Source organism: Trachemys scripta, chromosome 4, assembly GCF_013100865.1.
Source record: "Trachemys scripta elegans isolate TJP31775 chromosome 4, CAS_Tse_1.0, whole genome shotgun sequence".
In the NCBI taxonomy this organism is placed as follows: Eukaryota; Metazoa; Chordata; order Testudines; family Emydidae; genus Trachemys; species Trachemys scripta.
The window spans coordinates 7422295-7443238 of record NC_048301.1 but is presented as its reverse complement, the minus strand read 5'-3'; the positions used below and the strand labels follow the sequence as shown (position 1 = coordinate 7443238).

The 20944-nt window shown below is 46.0% G+C and overlaps 1 protein-coding gene across 2 annotated transcripts in view; it reads left to right on the top strand.

Moving 5' to 3' along the window:
• Positions 1-20902, top strand: part of PYGL (glycogen phosphorylase L) — a 40998-nt gene extending 20096 nt beyond the window's left edge. Inside the window, exons 6-20 of one of the 2 annotated variants that reach the window (XM_034767841.1) lie at positions 1081-1192; positions 1594-1676; positions 3516-3659; positions 3944-4036; positions 10692-10838; positions 13306-13469; positions 14033-14147; positions 15358-15459; positions 15546-15693; positions 15824-15882; positions 16303-16444; positions 17458-17665; positions 18265-18399; positions 19859-19925; positions 20511-20902. In XM_034767841.1, coding sequence (XP_034623732.1) covers positions 1081-1192; positions 1594-1676; positions 3516-3659; positions 3944-4036; positions 10692-10838; positions 13306-13469; positions 14033-14147; positions 15358-15459; positions 15546-15693; positions 15824-15882; positions 16303-16444; positions 17458-17665; positions 18265-18399; positions 19859-19925; positions 20511-20708 — 1917 coding nt within the window. In that variant the 3' untranslated portion in view covers positions 20709-20902. The remainder of the gene's footprint in view (positions 1-1080; positions 1193-1593; positions 1677-3515; positions 3660-3943; positions 4037-10691; positions 10839-13305; positions 13470-14032; positions 14148-15357; positions 15460-15545; positions 15694-15823; positions 15883-16302; positions 16445-17457; positions 17666-18264; positions 18400-19858; positions 19926-20510) is intronic. The other variant, XM_034767840.1, reaches the window with a different exon arrangement.
• Positions 20903-20944: the final 42 nt, after the last annotated feature.

The following is a 20944-nucleotide window of genomic DNA, read 5'->3' as shown; positions in this document are numbered from 1 at the left end:
AAGAAATTAACCAAACATTTTAAAGCGCCTCCTAGCCCTGGCCTTGCAGTCTGGGCTGATACCAGTACTGGGAGTGGGAAGGAAAACTTCACCTTCACCCCTGAGCACAAACAACCCTGGCAAAATATCTAGTGAGCTAGTAATGGGCAAACCTGTGACCAGGCCTCCATGCTGGTAACTGCTCAGCCTACAGATACCATATGGAGTGTCCTGTGCTGACAGTGCAATCTGTCTGTGTGGAGCTGGCAGGGAAATTGGGGGGGGGGTTCCCCAGACACCCCATCTTCAGATCGAAGTGTGAGCAACTTCTCTTTGCAGGCTGGAGAGGATGAGTGCTGATTAGCTTTCCCATAACACTAACACTCCCCCTCTTCTTCCTCCCAACCCTGTGTCCTGCATTCGAGCACTTTCCAAAATCTAGATGGTTGCAATGGGTGTATAAGGGCAGGGAGCAATGTTCCCAAGCATATTTCTAGAATATATTCTACACCTCCCTTTTAAGGTATAAATGAGTGATTCCTATTGCTGTCGTTGGAGACCTAATTGCAAATTCTCCCTTTTAAGGAGCGGTCAGTATTCAACCTGGTTAGCCATGACTTGCTTTTCTAACTCTATTTCTAACCGGTTTTTGTGCATTTCAAGCACGATATCTTTATGGCAACCTTGTCAGGTTTTTTTAAGTTAGCAAGAGAATCCCAATAATGTTCTGAATAACGAATAATTTGTATACTTAGTGGGGTGTCAAACGGACTATTAAGGGCCCGATCTACAGCCTGTTGAAGTCAGTGGAAAGACACTTACTGATGCCATTGGGCTCTGAATTCCACGTCGTTTCAACATACGCTTTCCATGGGCCTGATCCATTGCGCTTTGAAGTCAATGGGAATCCTTTTATTGACTTCAGGTGGTTTTGGTCCGGCCCCATGTGTAGCCTTGACCGACACATCTAAGGGTGTGCTGTGTTTCTGGGAATAATAGGAATATCGCAGGAAGTCACGCTTTAATTCCAGCCTCTCCTCTATAAAAGACCTTCTTCAAATCTGGCTCACCACAGGTCATACTGTAACCCCTGTGTAATAGGTGGTCCTTGCCTTGCCCTATGATACCCCTGTGCCTGGATACATGAATAACACCGTCAACACCATGCGGCTGTGGTCTGCTCGGGCACCTAATGACTTCAACCTCCGAGACTGTGAGTACCTCTTCTGTGAAGTATTCGCTTCTGTCTGAATCTCCCCACATCTGAGGCCGATCGCATGCTTTGCAGTGAGGGGGGAAGAGGAGAGGGGCTGCCAGGGAGAGTAGTGAAATGACATGGATGATAGAATGCTGCTGGGACAAGGACTGGAACTTACTATTTAACCATCTATAAATGGAAGTTACTGGGGGGAGGTACTCAAGGAGGAAGGATCCAGTTTGAATAGCCCAGTAACCGGGCCTGCTCCTGACTCGCCTGTTTTGACAGTCAAGCTTGTGTTGCTTTATTGTCTGATTCCCCCATCTTTCTGTAATTCCTCTAACTGTTAACAGTGTGCAACCCATCAAGCCTCTTGTGCAACGTGCGCTTGCATTGACTCAACCCTTCCCTTGTAGTTAACGTTGGAGACTACATTCAAGCCGTCTTGGACAGAAATGTGGCTGAGAACATCTCCCGTGTCCTCTATCCGAACGATAACGTAAGTCATCCAAAAACTGCTAAAGGTTTCACTGCTTGAGGCTGTTGCTCGTTCCAGTTTGACTAGTTAGCTGAAGCAAAACCTCCTCATGCCCAGACAGGGAAACGGATTACTCCTGCTCTCAGTGTTAGACTACTGGAGCAGTGGGCGTATCCGAAACGTACCAACAAAAGAACAATGCCTCCGTGCACTGTGGGCAGCGAACACTGAGCAGTTTCAATCAGCATCACTTCATGGCTTTCTTATGTTAGCCTGATACGATGTTGGGGTTCCAAACACTGCAGAGGAGTATTTTAAAATATTCATTGCAAAGGGGGACGGGGGGGTTAAAAGCATCTAAGAAATTTAGGAGCACAAGTTTTACTGAAGGCTGTGACTTGTGCTCCTAAATCACGTGGGCACTCGAAAACACCACCCGAAATTTTAAAGAGCGAGAAATGAAGTTATGCATGTTGTAAAAGGCTGCCTTTCATAAACCCTGAATTCTTGTGACTAATTTGATCTGACAAGGCCCTTTAAAGAGAGAAATCAACAAATCCGGGTTAGGGAATACGTCTTAAATCCAAAACCAGTCAGGCTGATGATGCTCCAGCCGAACTCACCCAAGGTCAAAAAATGGCAGGAGGTTAAATTCATTGTTCCTTTGCTATTAGGGTGCATTGGGCCACTTTTGTTTTGAAGCCTAATATTAGGCACCCGATTTTGAAAATGTTGGCCTAAGATAGTATCAGGGGGTAGCCGTGTTAGTCTGTATCTACAAAAACAACAAGGAGTCTGGTGGCACCTTAAAGGCCAACAGATTTATTTGGGCATAAGCTTTCGTGAGTAAAAACCTCACTTCTTCGGATGCGAAGTGAGGTTTTTACTCACGAAAGCTTATGCCCAAATAAATCTGTTGGCCTTTAAGGTGCCACCAGACTCCTTGTTGTTTTTGGCCTAAGATGTGTTTGACTTCCTATGTGTTTCATTGCCAGAACTCCCTTTAACTGCCTCAAAGCAGAGAACTGGCCCCAGTAGAGATGGGATTTGACATGCTGTCCAAGTAAGGCATGCTGGTGCCCTGCCTAGGAGTGTGAAGAGTTACTCCCACCTCCGTTCAGCACAAGGAGTCCGTAGTTACAGGTTAAAACCAATTGCGGGGATTAGAACACTGAAAAGAATCCGTACAAATGAACTTTCTTCTCGTCCTTTTCTGCCTTTTCCCTTTGGCGATTTCATGCACTGAAGGCAAGGGAAAACAAACTGGACAGCTTCCTTCTTTCTAGTCAGGTTCAGTTTTTCATTCTTCTGCATTGGCACAATGCTGCAATGTTGAAGTTGCAAATGCTGCTGGGGAAATACCAAAACCAAAAAGTAATGTCATCTTTATAAAAAAAAAAAATAGTTTTTTGAGCAAATTACCTAGGAAGAAGTCCTTTTAAAACCAGTCAATTTGACTGGGTTGCATAGTACAAATGTCAAGTATCAGAGGGGTAGCCATGTTAGTCTGGATCTGTAAAAAGTGACAGAGTCCTGTGGCACCTTATAGACTAACAGAAGTATTGGAGCATGAGCGTTCGTGGGTGAATACCCACTTCGTCAGACGCATGCTCCAATACACGCGTCTGACGAAGTGGGTATTCACCCACGAAAGCTTAAGCTCCAATACTTCTGTTAGTCTATAAGGTGCCACAGGACTTTGTCGCATAGTACAAATGATATTCAGCAAGACAGCACTGTAAGGTTAGAACAACCCAGATCAATTAAGCTCAAACCAACTGAGAATTCAGCCCTGTTTGTACTGCATCTGTCCCTTAAAGGTTCAGATTGTGTAGCATTCCTGTCTGTTCTTGCTTGTAGTTTTTCGAAGGCAAAGAACTGCGACTGAAGCAGGAGTACTTTGTTGTGGCTGCCACCCTCCAGGATATCATCCGACGTTTCAAAGCATCCAAATTTGGAAGCACGGAAAGCGTTCGAACTATGTTTGATTCTTTTCCAGATCAGGTAAACATCATGGGATAATGGCCGAGTGAAGTCTGTAATGATGGAGTTTCAAAGCATGCGTTCCACTTCCTCATAAATGTTTTGGTGGTGAGGACCAACTGGGCTTCTCAGGATCTGATATGATATTTCCTAGACTAAGAACTCGCTTTCAAACCACCCAGCTTCAATGGAGGGAACAAATTCGTGGAAAGGTAGCACATTTGATGTGTCTCGAAGCAGTTAGCTGAGAGGCAAAAATGAAGGATTACAGGTTTGGTTGCTTGAATTTTGTATTATTTTTATAGGTAGCGATACAGCTGAATGACACTCACCCTGCACTGGCCATTCCCGAATTGATGAGGGTTTTTGTGGACATTGAAAAACTGCCATGGACTAAGGTTTGGAAAATCATCTCTGTGCTTTTTCTGTTTCCTGTGATAGAGAATACCAAACGTTGCAAACGTAGCCTTGCTAAAGAGCAACTGTCTAGATAATCCCTTAACTTTCTCATGGTGTATGATATAATATTGACAAGCTTCTTGGATTTACCCCTGTAATCTAGCTAAACTGTGATCAAGACCACAAAGTTGAAGAAAGTGATAGGGAGCAGGCCTTGTCAGTACAGCTTTAGGGACTTACGGAGGCCAATTTTGTAACTGCGCATTTCAAGTTTATCTTTAAGTTGTAAAACGTTTTATAGATTCATAGATTCTAGGACTGGAAAGGACCTCCAGAGGTCAGAGTCCAGTCCCCTGCCCGCATGGCAGGACTAAATACTGTCTAGACCATCCCTGATAGACATTTATCTAACCTACTCTGAAATATCTCCAGAGATGGAGATTCCACAACCTCCCTAGGCAATTTATTCCAGTGTTTAACCACCCTGACAGTTAGGAACTTTTTCCTAATGTCCAACCTAAACCTCCCTTGCTGCAGTTTAAGCCCATTGCTTCTGGTTCTATCCTTAGAGGCTAAGGTGAACAAGTTTTCTCCCTCCTCCTTATGACACCCTTTTAGATACCTGAAAACTGCTATCATGTCCCCTCTCAGTCTTCTCTTTTCCAAACTAAACAAACCCAATTCTTTCAGCATTCCTTCATAGGTCATGTTCTCAAGACCTTTAATCATTCTTGTTGCTCTTCTCTGGACCCTCTCCAATTTCTCCACATCTTTCTTGAAATGCGGTGCCCAGAACTGGACACAATACTCCAGTTGAGGCCTAACCAGCGCAGAGTAAAATGGAAGAATGACTTCTCGTGTCTTGCTCACAACACACCTGTTAATACATCCCAGAATAATGTGTTGTTTGTTTTTTGTTTTTGCAACAGCATCACACTGTTGACTCATATTTAGCTTGTGGTCTACTATAACCCCTAGATCCCTTTCTGGCGTACTCCTTCCTAGACAGTCTCTTCCCATTCTGTATGTGTGAAACTGATTTTTCCTTCCTAAGTGGAGCACTTTGCATTTGTCTTTGTTAAACTTCATCCTGTTTAACTCAGACCATTTCTCCAATTTGTCCAGATCATTTTGAATTCTGACCCTATTCTCCAAAGCAGTTGCAATCCCTCCCGGTTTGGTATCATCCGCAAACTTAATAAGCGTACTTTCTATGCCAATATCTAAGTCGTTAATGAAGATATTGAACAGAGCCGGTCCCAAAACAGACCCCTGCGGAACCTCACTCGTTATGCCTTTTCAGCAGGATTGGGAACCATTAATAACAACTCTGAGTATGGTTATCCAGCCAGTTATGCACCCACCTTATAGTAGCCCCATCTAAATTGTATTTGCCTAGTTTATCGATAAGAATATCATGCGAGACCGTACCAAATGCCTTACTAAAGTCTAGGTATACCACTTCCACAGCTTCTCCCTTATCCACAAGACTCATTATCCTATCAAAGAAAGCTATCAGATTGGTTTGACAGGATTTGTTCTTTACAAATCCATGCTGGCTGTTCCCTATCACCTTACCACCTTCCAAGTGTTTGCAGATGATTTCCTTAATTACTTGCTCCATTATCTTCCCTGGCACAGAAGTTAAACTAACTGGTCTGTAGTTTCCTGGGTTGTTTTTATTTCCCTTTTTATAGATGGGCACGATATTTGCCCTTTTCCAGTCTTCTGGAATCTCTCCCGTCTCTCATGATTTTCCAAAGATAATAGCTAGAGGCTCAGATACCTCCTCTATTAGCTCCTTGAGTATTCTAGGATGCATTTCATCAGGCCCTGGTGACTTGCAGGCATCTAACTTTTCTAAGTGATTTTTAACTTCTTCTTTTTTTATTTTATCTGCTAAACCTACCCCCTTCCCATTAGCATTCACTATGTTAGGCATTCCTTCAGACTTCTAGGTGAAGACCGAAACAAAGAAGTCATTAAGCATCTCTGCCACTTCCAAGTTTCCTGTTACTGTTTCTCCCTCTTAACTGAGCAGTGGGCCTACCCTGTCTTTGGTCTTCCTCTTGCTTCTAATGTATTGATAAAGTCTTCTTGTTTCCCTTTATTCCTGTAGCTAGTTTGAGCTCATTTTGTGCCTTTGCCTTTCTAATCTTGCCCCTGCATTCCTGTGGTGTTTGCCTATATTCATCCTTTGTAATCTGTCCTAGTTTCCATTTTTTATGACTCCTTTTTATTTTTTAGATCATGCAAGATCTCCTGGTTAAGCCAAGGTGGTCTTTTGCCACATTTTCTATCTTTCCTAACCAGCAGAATAGCTTACTTTTGGGCCCTTAATAGTTTCCTTTTGAAAAACTGCCAACTCTCCTCAGTTGTTTTTCCCTTCAGTCTTGATTTCCATGGGACCTTACCTATCAGCTCTCTGAGCTTACCAAAATCCGCCTTCCTGAAATCCATTGTCTCTATTTTGCTGTACTCCCTTCTACCCTTCCTTAGAATTGCAAACTCTATGATTTCATGATCACTTTCACCCAAGCTGCCTTCTACTTTCAAATTCTCAATGAGTTCCTCCCTATTTGTTAAAATAAAGTCTAGAACAGCTTCCCCCCCAGTAGCTTTTTCAACCTTCTGAAATAAAAAGTTGTCTGCAATGCAGTCCAAGAATTTGTTGGATAGTCTGTGCCCCTCTGTGTTGTTTTACCAACGTATATTTGGATAGTTGAAGTCCCCCATCACCACCAAATCTTGGGCTTTGGGTGATTTTTGTTAGTTTTTTTTAAAAAAAGCCTCATCCACCTGGTTAGGTGGCCTGTAGTAGACTCCTAGCATGACATCCCCCTTGTTTTTTACCCCTTTTAGCCTAACCCAGAGACTCTCAACACTTCCGTCTCCTATGTCCATCTCTACCTCAGTCCAAGTGTGTACATTTTTAATATATAAGGCAACACCTCCTCCCTTTTTCCCCTGTCTAGCCTTCCTGAGCAAGCTGTACCCATCCACACCAACATTCCAATCGTGTATTATCCCACCAAGTTTCAGTGATGCCAACAATGTCATAGTTGTATTTATTTATTAGCACTTCCAGTTCTTCCTGCTTATTACCCATACTTCTCGCATTTGTATATAGGCATCTAAGATACTGGTTTGATCTTGCCTCCCAGTTTTGCCCTGACCCTCTTTTCTCTCTGCCATTATAGCCCACACACCCGCTTGTTTACGACCCATCTCCCAGGCCTCCATGTTCTCCACTTACCTGTGGGCTTTGCTCACCTATCCCCGTCGAACCTAGTTTAAAGCCCTCCTCACTAGGTTAGCCAGTCTGTGTCCAAATAGGATCTTTCCCCTCCTCGAAAGGTGAACGCCAGTCCTTCCTCGAATAGCATCCCGTGGTCGAGGAAGAGGAAGCCAAAGCCCTCCTGGCAACACCATCTTCGCAGCCAGGCATTCACCTCCGTGATGCATCTGTCTCTGCCCGGGCCCCTACTTTTGACAGGAAGAATCTGAGAATACCACCTGCGCTCCAAACTCCTTCACCTGTACTCCCAGAGTCCTGTAGTCACTCTTGATCTGTTCAGTATCACACCTCGCAGTATCATTTGTGCCCACGTGGATGACTAGCATGGGGTAGTAGTCAGAGGGCTGGATAATCCTCGACAATGCCTCCGTAACATTGCGGATACGGCCCCCCGGCAGGCAGCATATCTCCCGAGATGAAATGTCAGGGCGCCTCCGTCCCCCTCAGCAGAGAGTCTCCGACCACCACTACCCTACGTTTCCTATTCGCAGTGGTGGCAGCAGACCTCACAACCTTAGGGGTACGAGGCTTCCCCTCCTTTACTGTAGGGGGCGATTCCTTCTCTCCTGTATCAAGAAGAGCATAACGGTTACCTATTACCACGCGGGAGGGTTCGGAGCGGGGGTGGAGCACTGCCTGCTGCCAGAAATAACCAGCTGCCAGTGTCCACCCTGAGCCATCTCCTCCTCCACCAGTGGTGTATCAGCAGTCCTGTGTACTGGGACAGCTACCTCAGCTGTCTCCACATGGACGCTATCCAGGAATTGCTTGTGGATTCGGCTGCTCCTCAACCTAGCCACCTCCTCCTGTAGCTATCCCACCTGCTGCCTGAGAGATTCCACCAGCAGGCACCTTTCACATTGGATGGTCCCCCCCAAGCCTGGATATCAGTAAGTGGAAATTGCAAGTTACGATCTCTGCAAAACCACACCAGGATCTGGGTAGAAGCATCCATGCTCAGGTGCTCTGTCTGGCTCCAGGCGCAGGTGGAGGAGACAGAAGCAGTGCTGGCACAGGTGTTGCGGGTCTTCCTAACCATCGTAAGTCTCACTCTGTCAATCTCCCTCTCAAACTCCCCTGTCTGCAGCCCCCTGTCTGCTGAAAGGGTTGTTTAAGCAAGAAGTTTTGAATGTAGTTTTGGTTTATAGGTTTTAAGGGGAATAAAGGGAAACAGACAGAACCGGCAAGGGACCCCCGCTCCTTCCCAACTCCCTTGCGAAACTCCCTGTTAGCAGCCCCTGTTAGCAAAAGCTCCCTGGTCACTTGTGCGCTGCTTTATAAAGCCCTGGCCTGTGTGAATGCCCCGCCCACTGATTAAGGCTCCGCCAATTACCAGAGGCTTCTAACTTTCAGACCTTCCTTTGAAGCTCACAGCTTCCAACTGCCAGCCACAGCACACGGTCCTTCAAACAAACAGACTGACAAACACAAGCTCAGCACACAGCAAGTAACCCCCAAACACACACACACACACTACAGACAGTCACTTACCCCAAGGTTGCTGTATTGCTCCTCCTTCACCTGGAGAACTCCCTTGCGAAACTCCCTGTTAGCAGCCCCTGTTCGCAAAAGCGTAAGATTTCTGCTATAAAAGAATGGATCTGTTCAGAAATCAATAAAATAAATGACTACTGAAGAGGTGGTAGCCCTACATTTTCAAGAGTCTAACACTTTTGCATCTGTCAACATCAGATCTATAGATATAGATATGCCTTTATTTTGGTTTTTGGGTTGCATACACACAAGTGCATACACAAATCCTCACACTGCGCTTGCTCAGTGGGTGTGGCACACATGCCAGTCAGATGTTCACCGATATGTGTGTGTTCTTTATACATACTCTTCTGACACTTCTCTTGTGGCACTTGTAAGCTAACTGACTACCAACCATTTGGAAACTGAATCCTTTCCTGTGCAGCACAAAGCCATCTATGCAAAGATGCTCATTCTATAATATGGTAACAGCCTGTTAAATAGAGACAGCTGATGACTATAGTATTGTATGCTTCTCTAAACAAAGGCTCATTGTTGTAATGATTGATTGTCTGATATTTGTGGCAAGGATTTGTAAACCTGCTAAAACTTCTTAGATAAAATTAGTAGTTAAAAGTGGCTATTAGGACACGTTAACTTTCTCATGCAGGGTATGGAACTACTGCTGTCTAGAGCAGTGGTCTCCAAACTTTTTTTGATCGTGCACCCCATCAATAAAAAATGTTTGAGCACGCCCCCCCTGCCACACCACAGGGCCAGCGCTACCATTTTTGCCGCTCCAAGCGCGCCAAAAAAAAAAAAGCCGCCCAGACTGCCAAAGCGGTGCTGCTCCTGCCACGCACCCCGAAGGATCCTCTTGCGCACCCCATTTTGGAGACCACTGGTCTAGAATAACTTCATCAATAATCTGCATCTTTAGAGCAGTAACTAAGCTAGGATTTATGGAACCAATAACTAGCAGCCACAGACTGCAATGTTCTGTTTGACCAGTACAATCTGGAACTCTCTTATATAGGAGTTTAATAAAATGCCAATTTAAAAAAAGTTCACCATTCCATATCAGAATTCATGGGAGTTTAAAAAGCCTGTTTCTTCTTATCTGAAAGAAACAAGCATAGCATTAAGGATCTGCAAAATGAGTCTTCCTGCTGGAAGCATATAGGTGTATTGCAAGGAACTGAATTTCCCTTTGTTGAACAATGTTCTTGCTTGTCAGAAAGGCCTGTTTCATCATAGGTCATGAAGAGAGACAATTGGAGTGACCAGCATAGATTGACAAGTTGTTTATTGGCGTGTCCTCCAAGAGACCCCAAACGAGAACATAGCCCTGTTGTGCTAGGTGGTGTACATTTACCTAGTAAGAGCTGACCATTTACAGAGAGGAGACACAGGAGGGGGCATCACCCCCATTTTACAGATGGCGAATGCACATACAGGGCTTGTCTACACTTGTAGTGCTTCAGTGTAGCCAATGGGAGGGGTTCTCCTGTCGCTGTATTTAATCCACCTCCCTGAGAGGGGTCTGTCTACGTGGGGGGGGGGGGTTAGATCCGCTTAACTCTACCACTCAGAGGTGTGGATTTTTCACACCCCTGAGCGATGTAGTCAAACTGATTTAACGTTCTAGTGTAGGCCAGGCTGCAGAGATTCAGTTACTTTCCTGCTATGCTTCAGGGACTCTGAAGCAGAGCCAGCCCCCAAGCACATACAGCCCTACCTCCACCTAGTGAGAGGACCATCTGTATCCCAGGACTGGGCCTGAGTAAAGTTTTGTCAGAGTGGGTAGCATGTGGGTGTTGTACAAGTTTGAGGTGTCCTTGGCTTTACTCTTTTAACCGTTAACCCCCTTTATTCAACGCCAGGCCTGGGATATTACTAAGCAGACCTTCGCCTACACAAACCACACGGTGCTCCCTGAAGCTCTAGAGCGCTGGCCGGTCGATCTCGTGGAGAAGCTGCTGCCGAGACATCTGCAAATAATTTACGAAATAAACCAGAGGCATCTGGACGTAAGTAACTTGAAATGAAACTGACACTCGCTCTGAGTGCCGAACGCATCCCGCTGTGGGAGGGGAAAGGAAGCATCCGGTATCTTTCTGTGCTATGCCAGGGCATGGCGGTTGTAATTGAGTGGCTTCTCTCTGACATGGGCTGTGGGGATCTGTGCTTAATTTTTTTCAACAGAGGGTAGGGAAAAGAAGGGGGTCCCTGACATAAGGATTGGGCTAAACCATAGGCAATCCTTTTCTGTGCTTGCTCTTTATCCCAGACTGGCTGTTGTTTGATCTATCTATTTTTAACGAGAAGTCACTCTGAGGAACATCAAGTTGTTTTCCTCCTGAAATATTAAGCTCACTCTAGACAAGATGCGGCTGACCCAGAAGTGTAAAATAAACAAGGGAGGGCTTAAATCTCATGCACAATAAGGCCTCTTTGCTCTCTGGCAGCACAAAGGGGCCTTTAATGTAAATGTGAATCCAAGCCAGGATGCACTTTAACAAAATCGGTCTCTCTATTCCCGCCTCCCCTCCGCACCCTCCGTGGAATGTTTGTTTTTGCATCATGCTGTATCAGTGGCCCTATAAAGTTGAGTGGGGGTGGAAATCACAAACACTAAATTGGTTCCTAAAGGAAAAACTGGTGAATCAAACCACTTTGCCAATGGGTAAAGGTGCTTTGCCCCGACACATGGAATATTTATTTGTGGGAGCAGGGGAGACCGGATAATGTATTCGATTTACCAGAGAGGGCAGAGACAAGGACTTGCAGATGTCAATGATCCAAACTCTTCACAGGGCTTCAAATGCAGTAAATGATGGGAAGGAGAGGAACAAAACCGCTAGAATGGCAGTGTAACAGGGCAGACTCACCACCGCGGCGCCTCCTGCTGGTTGGTTTGGGAATTAGCTCTTTCGGCAGAGCGTCTTCACTAGTGCTGTCTCGCCCTCTGTTACTTTCTCGGTCTCCACCGTCCTCCGAGTCGGACCCACGTCACTCCCAGACTGTGGTGTCCGCTTCTGGACACTGCCCTCCGGCTGTGCCCGCTCCACTGGCGCGCATGCACTCTCTCACTCACACTCACACCCCTTCTGGGGGACCAGCAGCTTCTGGTTCTACCACTCGCCTCAGTGGCTCATGGTAGTCCTCTGTCTAGCCCCTTCCTCCAAGGGCAAACTGCAGTCTGGCTTAGCCACTCATCACTGGTGGGAGAAAGCAGGGGACCCAGGCCTGCCTGCTACTCTTGGCCCTGACCCAGGGACCCTCTAGCAGCAGCCACTTACTGCCCCCTCCAACTCTCCTCTGCTGCCTGCTTCCTTGGGCCACTTACCCATTGCCCCAGCACTTTCTCTGCTGCTTTGTGTCAGGGCCCCAGTCTGGCAGTTGTCTGCCTGGAGCTCCCCCAGCCTCTGCTGACCCTGCCCAGCCTTGCTCTGTCTTAGGTGCTTCTCTAAGAGCCAGTTCTCGCTTTGCCCTCCAGGGAGAGACGGGCCGGCTCCAGACACCAGCGAAGGAAGCACCAGCCTGGGGCGGCACATGCTAAGGGGTGGCATTCCGTCCAGTCTTGGGGCGGCACAGTCCAAGCGGCTGTCTTTTTTGTTTTTTGGTTTTTTTGATTGGAGCGGCAAAAATGGTAGAGCCGGCCCTGGGGAGAGACTGTGCTCCTCACTGCCCTGCAGCCTTCTTATAGGGCCCAGCCTGGCCCTNGGGGAGAGACTGTGCTCCTCACTGCCCTGCAGCCTTCTTATAGGGCCCAGCCTGGCCCTGATTGGCTCTCAATAAGCCCTTCCATGATTGGCTGGGGCTCTGCGCAGCCTCTCTGGCTTGCCTGAACCCCTTCCATGCCGGAGTGGGGCAGCTCCCCCACTACAGGCAGCAACAGAACTCCAAGCAGAATTCACTTGTGTCGCCATCCGGACTGCCTGGAACGTGGTGGTGGTGGTGTTATAACTCATGTAGAGGATGATAACGTGCAGCCATTCCTAAACAAGGCCCGTTAAACGCTTCATCTGGCCCATACAGGGGGCTGCTTTTATTTGTTGTCGGGGATGGCTGGTTTTCTTTGTTCTGATTATTTTGGGATTGATTGAGTTGTAGAGCGACTAAGCTTATTGATGCTCTAACGTATCCGTGATCTAGTTGCTGTGGATTTTTTTTCTTCAAAAATGTGCTGTAATGATTTTTAATTTGTCATCTGGATGGCACTCGAACAGAATGCAGCTGAACCCCCATATCTGTTTTCCAAAATTTAGATCTATCCCCATATCAAAACTGAAGCTGTTCTTTATCAACCCAAATTTTACAAAGGTTTCAGATGGCCCCAGAGACCTTCATAGGATTGGGTTTTACCATATAGCAGTCCTTGCATTGACCAGAACCCAGATGCTATTGGGCAGGGGGTGTGCTTTCCCTCTGCTGGCTCAGAGAGCACCTGATCTTAATTTATGACTGGCCTTTATCCCATCTCCAACCTCACAGAAAGTCAGAGCCCTGTTTCCTAATGATCTTGACCGCCTGAGAAGAATGTCCCTGATCGAGGAAGGAGGCGTCAAGAGAATCAACATGGCCCATCTCTGCATCATCGGCTCGCATGCTGTTAATGGCGTAGCAAAGATCCACTCTGATATCGTGAAGACTCAGGTGTAAGTTAGAAAAACAATAAATATGGCGGCTGGATGAATTGCAAAGTACAGCAGTGCCTGCCCCTGTTTAGTAAGATGTCTGAAATCGTGACACTCGGGTTCACCAAACTAAGATTGGCGTACAACTAAGTTAAATTCTTATAAAATGGAAAATCGTGTTTGTCTGAGTCAGGATCAAATCAGCACAGTGCGGAGCAAGAGTGCAAAGCATTTGTGAATGATGCCAAGAGCAAGCCAGGATTAGCAATGTTTGCATGAACAGTCATTCATAAATAAATGTAATCGAAATGGCCGTAAAATTAGCCTTTTTCCCCTTAATTCCCCATCATTGCAACTCCCACTTCTAATGGTGCAGAAAGTGAGATTCTGACGGTACGTGACTAGCTGAGGGCCATGCAGTGAGTCACCCATGGTCAGAGCTGGGGGTAGAATTTGTATCTTCCGCCACCTAATCTTGTGCGCTAAACACTAGACAATGCTGCCTGTATGCAGTGATACCCACTCCCGTAATGGCTTTGCACTGAGCCTCTCAGAATAAGACCGTTCCCTTGTCCTTGTCCTAGATTCAAGGACTTTGCTGACCTGGAACCAGAGAAGTTTCAGAATAAGACCAATGGAATCACCCCCAGGCGCTGGCTCTTGCTTTGCAACCCAGGACTGGCAGAGCTCATAGCAGAGGTAACAACAGCACCTCTGTATGCACGTGTCCTGGGAGCATGTGGGAGCAGGGCTGGGGCACGATGCAATGTGTTAAAATGGTAACGTTCTTTCTGCAAGGGAGACACCGCTTTGGGAATGCTCTCTGCATCCTCATTGAATGCGGCAGCTGGATGCCTCTGCGTCTTGGGGGAAACCAACCCCCATCCCCCATGGGGCAGCACTAGATCCAAGAGCTGGAAAGAAAAGAAAAAGCGGCAGCTCCACTCCAGTTCCACACGCTGGTCACCCTGTCCCCCCTCCTCTCGCCCAGCCTCTCTCAGCGTGCCTGGCTCCTGACTGGGAAACCTGCCCAGACGGCCTTACGCCATCAAATGCCTGCTTAAAATACTGGTCCCCCATCTCATGAGATGCTATCAAGAGGGTTCCTGTGTTTCTCTTTGAGAGTATTCCTACCCCACCCCCGTAACAATAGTCTCCGTGAGCCAGAGTGAGTGTTTGCAGGGTGCACCCACCTTGTTCTCTAATGCTGCAGCCAGAGTGAGCAGTGAAAGTGGGTTGGTTTTTTTTTTTAATTTAGGAGCTTTGGAGAATTGAAAACTACATTGGGTTTCTTACTCCTTTTCCCTTTGTAGGGGGTAGAAGGACATGCACAGGACTCGTGCCCCAGTACACTTCCCCCAAAGGGAATAAAACAATAGCTGTGCCTTTCAAAATACTGCTACAGATAGACATTTTTGAATGCTGGGCTTGTCAGAGGCTCTGCCTTTTAACTCCTGTTTTTGGAGTGACCTCTTAAGAGCAGGGACCTATTGGAATAAGCCCTAGTTAGGAGAGTCCTAAATCCCAAACCACTCAAGCCCAGATCCTAGGCTCTTGACCACATTGCTAGTGAAGCCAAGTTGGCAAATGTGTTTTGAAAAACTCTGCGGGAGAGGGATTTGAGGAAAGGGGGTGGGGGTTAACCTTGGACCTCTAACTCCTTCAATTTTTATAATTGGCCGACCTTTTTCAAACCTTGTTTGTCATTTTAGTTTTCAGCCTGTTGAGTTAAAATTTCTTGAACAAAAGTGCTGCCTTTAGAAAAATATTGATTCCTCTGGAAGTTAGAATACCATGTGTTCTGTGTATGTCTGCATGGACTGAGCTAAATTTGCAGCACCTGTGTAAAAAGGCTATTCCGTAACTGTAGAGATGAATGTATTGAATTATTTTATTATTATTATTACAGAAAATAGGAGAGGACTATGTGAAAGATCTAAGTCAGCTGACAAAGTTGCATAAGTTTGTTAATGACGATATCTTTATTCGGGAGATTTCCAAAGTGAAACAGGTAAGGGATTAGGGAATCTCTGGACGAGCCCTGGGATGGTGTGAACTCGGTTGTGTGCAATAATGCCTCTTTGAACTGCTCCGCAGGAGAATAAAGTCAAGTTTGCCCAGTTCTTGGAGAAGGAATACAAAGTGAAGATTAACCCTTCCTCCATGTTTGATGTGCACGTGAAGAGAATCCATGAGTACAAACGTCAGCTCATGAACTGTCTGCACATTATCACCATGTACAACCGTAAGTCACTCACCTGGTGTCTGCCTTTCGGAAGGAGACAATCTGACCCGGGCATGCACTGAGAGGTGTGAAGACGGCAACACCTGTACTGAAAATGTTCGGTAATTTCGCCTTTCCTTTTTTCTTTTAGGCATAAAGAGAGATCCTATGAAGCCATTTGTGCCTAGGACAGTTATTATTGGAGGCAAAGTAAGTTAATCCCACTGGCCTTTGTTTAAGGGGGGTGGTGGTTTGACGCTTTATGGGGGAGATTTTCAAAAGCACTTAAGGGATTTAGGAGCATAAAAGTCCCACTGACTTTCAATGGGATTTTCACTCTTGGAAAAATCTGCCTCTTGTGGTAGCATCTGAAAGGATTCAGCTGAGTCAGAGCCCCACTGAACTTGGCAAAGCACAAACAGGATAATGGACGGTCCCCGCCCAAGAGAGTTTACAGTCGAAATGACAAGCTAACAGGTGGACACAAGGAACAAGCGGGCTGGGGTGTGGAGGGGAAAAAGACAGGGTAACAAAAATAGGGTGTTCCACCAAACTAGCTGTGTGAGCAAAATGGCGGTCAACAAATGTGCGTACAGTTATTAACCGCCTTAACTTGTGGCTCTTTACTAGGCTGCTCCAGGATACCACATGGCTAAAATGATCATCAGACTCATTACAGCTGTGGGTCATGTGGTGAACAATGACCCTGTGGTCGGAAACAAATTGAAAGTCATCTTTCTGGAGAACTACCGCGTGTCCCTGGCTGAAAAAGGTAACGTGCTGTACAGAGCCGTGGTAGAGGCTGCCCATGCAGTATGGTTTGGAGGATGACATAACTGCCATTACAATAAAGCGGCCTATCTCATTGGGTGCAGTTAAGATTTTTCTTCCCCACTGAGAGCTTGGACACACTGCTGCTTATATGTAGACCCACGAGCCAAAGCACGGCTGGTGGGGTTAACAGCAGTTTCCCTTTCAGAGTGAGCGAGGGGTCTGTTCTTCCACTTTATTACCTGGATTGTCAAGCTGCTACTTTAACGCTTTTTCTTTTTGTGTGTGTTTTTTAAAACAAAACAAGGCCCTCCCATGGAGCTTACAACTGTAGTTTGTCTCTCATGGCTGTGTCAACATTGCAGGAGCTCTTGAGAGAGTTTAGAATCTTCTAGAGTTGGGTTATCTTGAAAATTCCATCTCTGTGCACGTTGTGGTGGTAAAAGAAACCAGCAATTCAAACAGCAAGAATAAGTCTCCTAAACACGAACACAGCTGAAAAACTGCAGAGGAGAGTGGTCTCTGCTCTAGAGTTCTCCAAGCAGTGTGCAATCTTACCTGGTATAAGTTTTTTATGATGATTTAGGGATGAAGCTACGGCCAGAATTCTAAGGAACTCTAAGGCCCTGCAAGTGGATCTATGCAGACCTCTGTATGGATTCACCGTTCCAACTACCCAGAACCAGTTGTAGGATCAGGAGCCTAAGTGTGAAAACCTGTATTCTGAAGGATGGATTTACAAAGTGTCCGTATTGATTAGGAAATTGCAACAGGCTGGTCTGTCCTGCCAATGTCTTTCTCAAGCTAGGTCCCCGTCAGCAGCAAACTTTTTGATCTGTGTAAATCCCTGGAACTAGGCGCCAACACAACACCCATCAGAGGACGCTAATGGATGTTGCTCTTAAACGGGGCAGTGATGCCAAGGGTGGAGTCATGTTTAGACTTTAAATTGACTCAAGTGGAATTAGGAATGAAGCCAGTAGTTGTGAACCTCTTAATGCATTTTATTGGCAGTGATTCCAGCAACCGACCTGTCTGAACAGATTTCCACAGCAGGCACTGAAGCGTCTGGTACAGGAAACATGAAATTCATGCTGAATGGAGCCCTGACCATTGGGACCATGGATGGAGCAAACGTTGAAATGGCAGAGGAGGCTGGAGAAGAGAACTTGTTCATCTTTGGTATGAGGATCCAGGATGTTGAAGAGCTGGACAAGAAAGGGTGAGGTTCTTGTACAGCATTACATGAAGGAGAGCTTTGAGGGAAGGGAAAAAACAATAGACAGTCCCCTGGACTGGGCCTTTATACAAATGAAGCTTTGAATTACACTGCTGGCCAACAGCTCCAAAACTTGTCTCTTTCATCAGCAGCAGGTGATCCAATAAAAGGTATTACCTCACCCACCTTGTCTCTCTCCTCTCCTGTTCCAACACAACTACAATAACTCTGAACTTCAGCCTTTGTGCATTCAGACTGCCACTTGGCTCGGTAGCCCAGCCTTGGAGAGTAGCTTTCTAAGAGTAGCTCCCAAGAAAGGGCATTGCTGTAATCCCGTCTTAGAGGCAGCATAGGCATGGGTTTACCTTGGCAAGGAACAAAGCCATTAGGAAGTGGTGCAACTTCTGAATACCCTGTAGGTGGAAAGCGCTTCCGTTAAAGGGCTGTTGCATCAAAAGGACGACAGCAGTAGAGGGCACCAGAGCACCAGACTAGTGTATTAACCACGGCAGTAGGTAAAATTTAGCTTTAGGATTCATCAGTTTTAGAACTTATAGACATTTAAAATGGCTTGTTAAACATCTTCCCTCTCTGCACCACAGGTACAATGCTCAGGAATACTATGAGAAACTTCCTGAATTGAAGCAGGCCATTGATCAGATCAAGAGTGGCTTCTTCTCTCCAAAGCAACCTGACCTTTTCAATGAAGTGACCAACATGTTGTTCTACCATGACAGGTAGGAACCACCTCTGAAATACTAACTATGGGGCAGGAGCTGGCTTAGTGCTATGAGCATTCAGTTCAAAATACCTGTCTTCCCTAGTACCAGGTAGAGACCCCAGCAGGGTCCATTTAGGCCTTTATCCTTCCAAGGATGTGTACATAAGAACGGCCCTACTGAGTCAGACCAAAGGTCCATCTTGCCCAGTATCCTGTCTTCCGACAGTGGCCAATGCCAGGTGCCCCAGAGAGAATGAACAGAACAGGGAATCAAGTGATCTATCCCGTCGCTCATTCCCAGCTTCTGGCAAATAGAGGCTAGGGACACCATTCCTGCCCATCCTGGCTAATAGCCATAGATGGACCTATTCTCCATGAATTTATCTAGTTCTTTTTTCAACCTGTTATAGTCTTGGTCTTCACAACATCCTCTGGCAAGGAGTTCCACAGGTTGACTGTTGTGAAGAAATACTTCCTTTTGTTTTAAACCTGCTGCCTATTTATTTCATTTGGTGACCCCCTAGTTCTTGTGTTATGAGAAGTAGTATGCATGATTTTTCAGATGTGGCTTGAGGAGCTGAGGTCCCGTCTCCCCCATGCAGTCCATGGCACTTATCTGTTTGCTGCAGTATCTTTAGCCAAAACTCTTTGGACCCCAGATTTGCAATGTACTGGCTGCCACTTACCTGCCTCGCTGTCACGCTCTCCCCCGAGGTGACTGTATTTCAGAGTGCTGTATTGATGGAAAAGCAATGTCGGATTCTTTGGGGGGGTGAAAGGCTCTCTACAATTCTAATGTTAGAGAACTTGTTGGAATTGATTTCTGGCATTTTTTTTTTTAATATTCCTATTGGGAACATAAAACTGATACATTTGGGCACATGCCTTTGTCACAAGTGTATACAGATGATGTTCCTCTGCTGTGAGGTTTCTTACCAGCCCTGTTGAATGGTACAGCCTGTAGTTCTCCTAGAATGTGAACAGTAACCAGGGTGTCACTTGCTGCTCTTTCCCTATTTCAGACCAGGAGGAGGGTGTTTGTCTCTGGCAGTGCTTGGACTAAAAGCTGTCTGTAGCAGAGGGTGCTGTACCTATTATGCGGGCAGCTACTTTGAAATTGTAGGCGCTATGGGACTACATAATAAATGTTAGTTCCCATGACTTCTTGTCTTCCTTGAATGTCTTTGGCGTACCATTGTCTTGGATAGTCCGTATTATCCCTCTTTCCACTGACAACTGGATACAGGCTAGGATGGGGGTTAGTTCTAGTTGAATAAGTCGAAGACTTTCAAACAGGTCAGGAATACATGTTTCGTGAAGTATTTCCTGGTTTGTGTGTCAATTCTCAGCTCTAAACAGGGCAGACCAATGAGCATTATAGTTTTCTATTTAATGTTAGTCAGCTGTCACCCAGGTATTTAAAATGTCTGTAGGAGCAGGGTTAGTGACTTGCACTTTCTTCTTTGCTCCAATAGGTTTAAAGTATTTGCAGATTATGAGGCATATGTCAAATGCCAAGACAAAGTCAGCCAGCTGTATATGGTAAGAATGGGGCAGGGAACGATCCGGGGGGGGGCTGGGATGTGATTGGAGCCTTACTGCAAAGTGGCCTTTGGGGACTTATTCCCTACTGCAAGTTAGAGCATCTTGAAAGCTGCTCTTAACTTGTGCCAGGGCCTACTGGGTTAGTCTGGTAAATCCACTGTATCTACTGGTTTGGGGGAGGTAGATCTAGCCCAGTGCATCTACCTGTAGTGACTTACCAGTTACTTGAATATAATGGCAGATTGAGTCACTGATCCTGAGCTGTGTGCAAAGCTTTTGTGTGTCCAAATACTGAACTATGAAAGTGACCTTCAGGCATGTCTTCCCTGGAACAGGCTCATGTGCTGTGCTAACCCTACCTCTCCAAGCTGCTGGCCTACACGTTTTTCTAAAATTGCCCTCACTCAAACTTTAGACACTTTCCCTCTTGGGTACTATAGTAATGCTGCTGTTCCCTTCAGGGCTGGTGTCCAACCATAGTCCTAGAGAGGAGTTTGCCAGTCGTTTCAGGCACTCGGTAGAACAGACGCTGTGCTAGGAATTGTATCTGCATTCAAGTGCTGTGATCTGGTCTATCCACAGAATGCTAAAGAGTGGACCAAACTGGTTATTAGAAACATAGCTGCCTCTGGGAAGTTCTCCAGTGACAGGACCATTAAGGAATATGCCCGGGACATCTGGAAGGTGGAGCCTTCTGACCTAAAGATTCCTCCACCTAATGAACCAAGGGATGTGGCTGATAAGAATCCCAACTGCACAACTCAAAAGCTGAAGATGTAGTTCTGAGAAGACTTTGCCGTGCAAGCTGTCTCTAGTAAGGATGTGGTGTTAGCATTGTTACATACATACATTCCCATAACTGTTTAGTGAATATCTTTTTATTGCGTTTCCTACCACCTTGAATGTTAGGAAACCTGAATGTTAGAATACAGCTGCTTGCTTTCGGTGCTGGAATAAAAGTGCCAATTGAAATATCCAGTGCACTCACTGTAGTTTACTTAAGCCTAAAGTCAGAA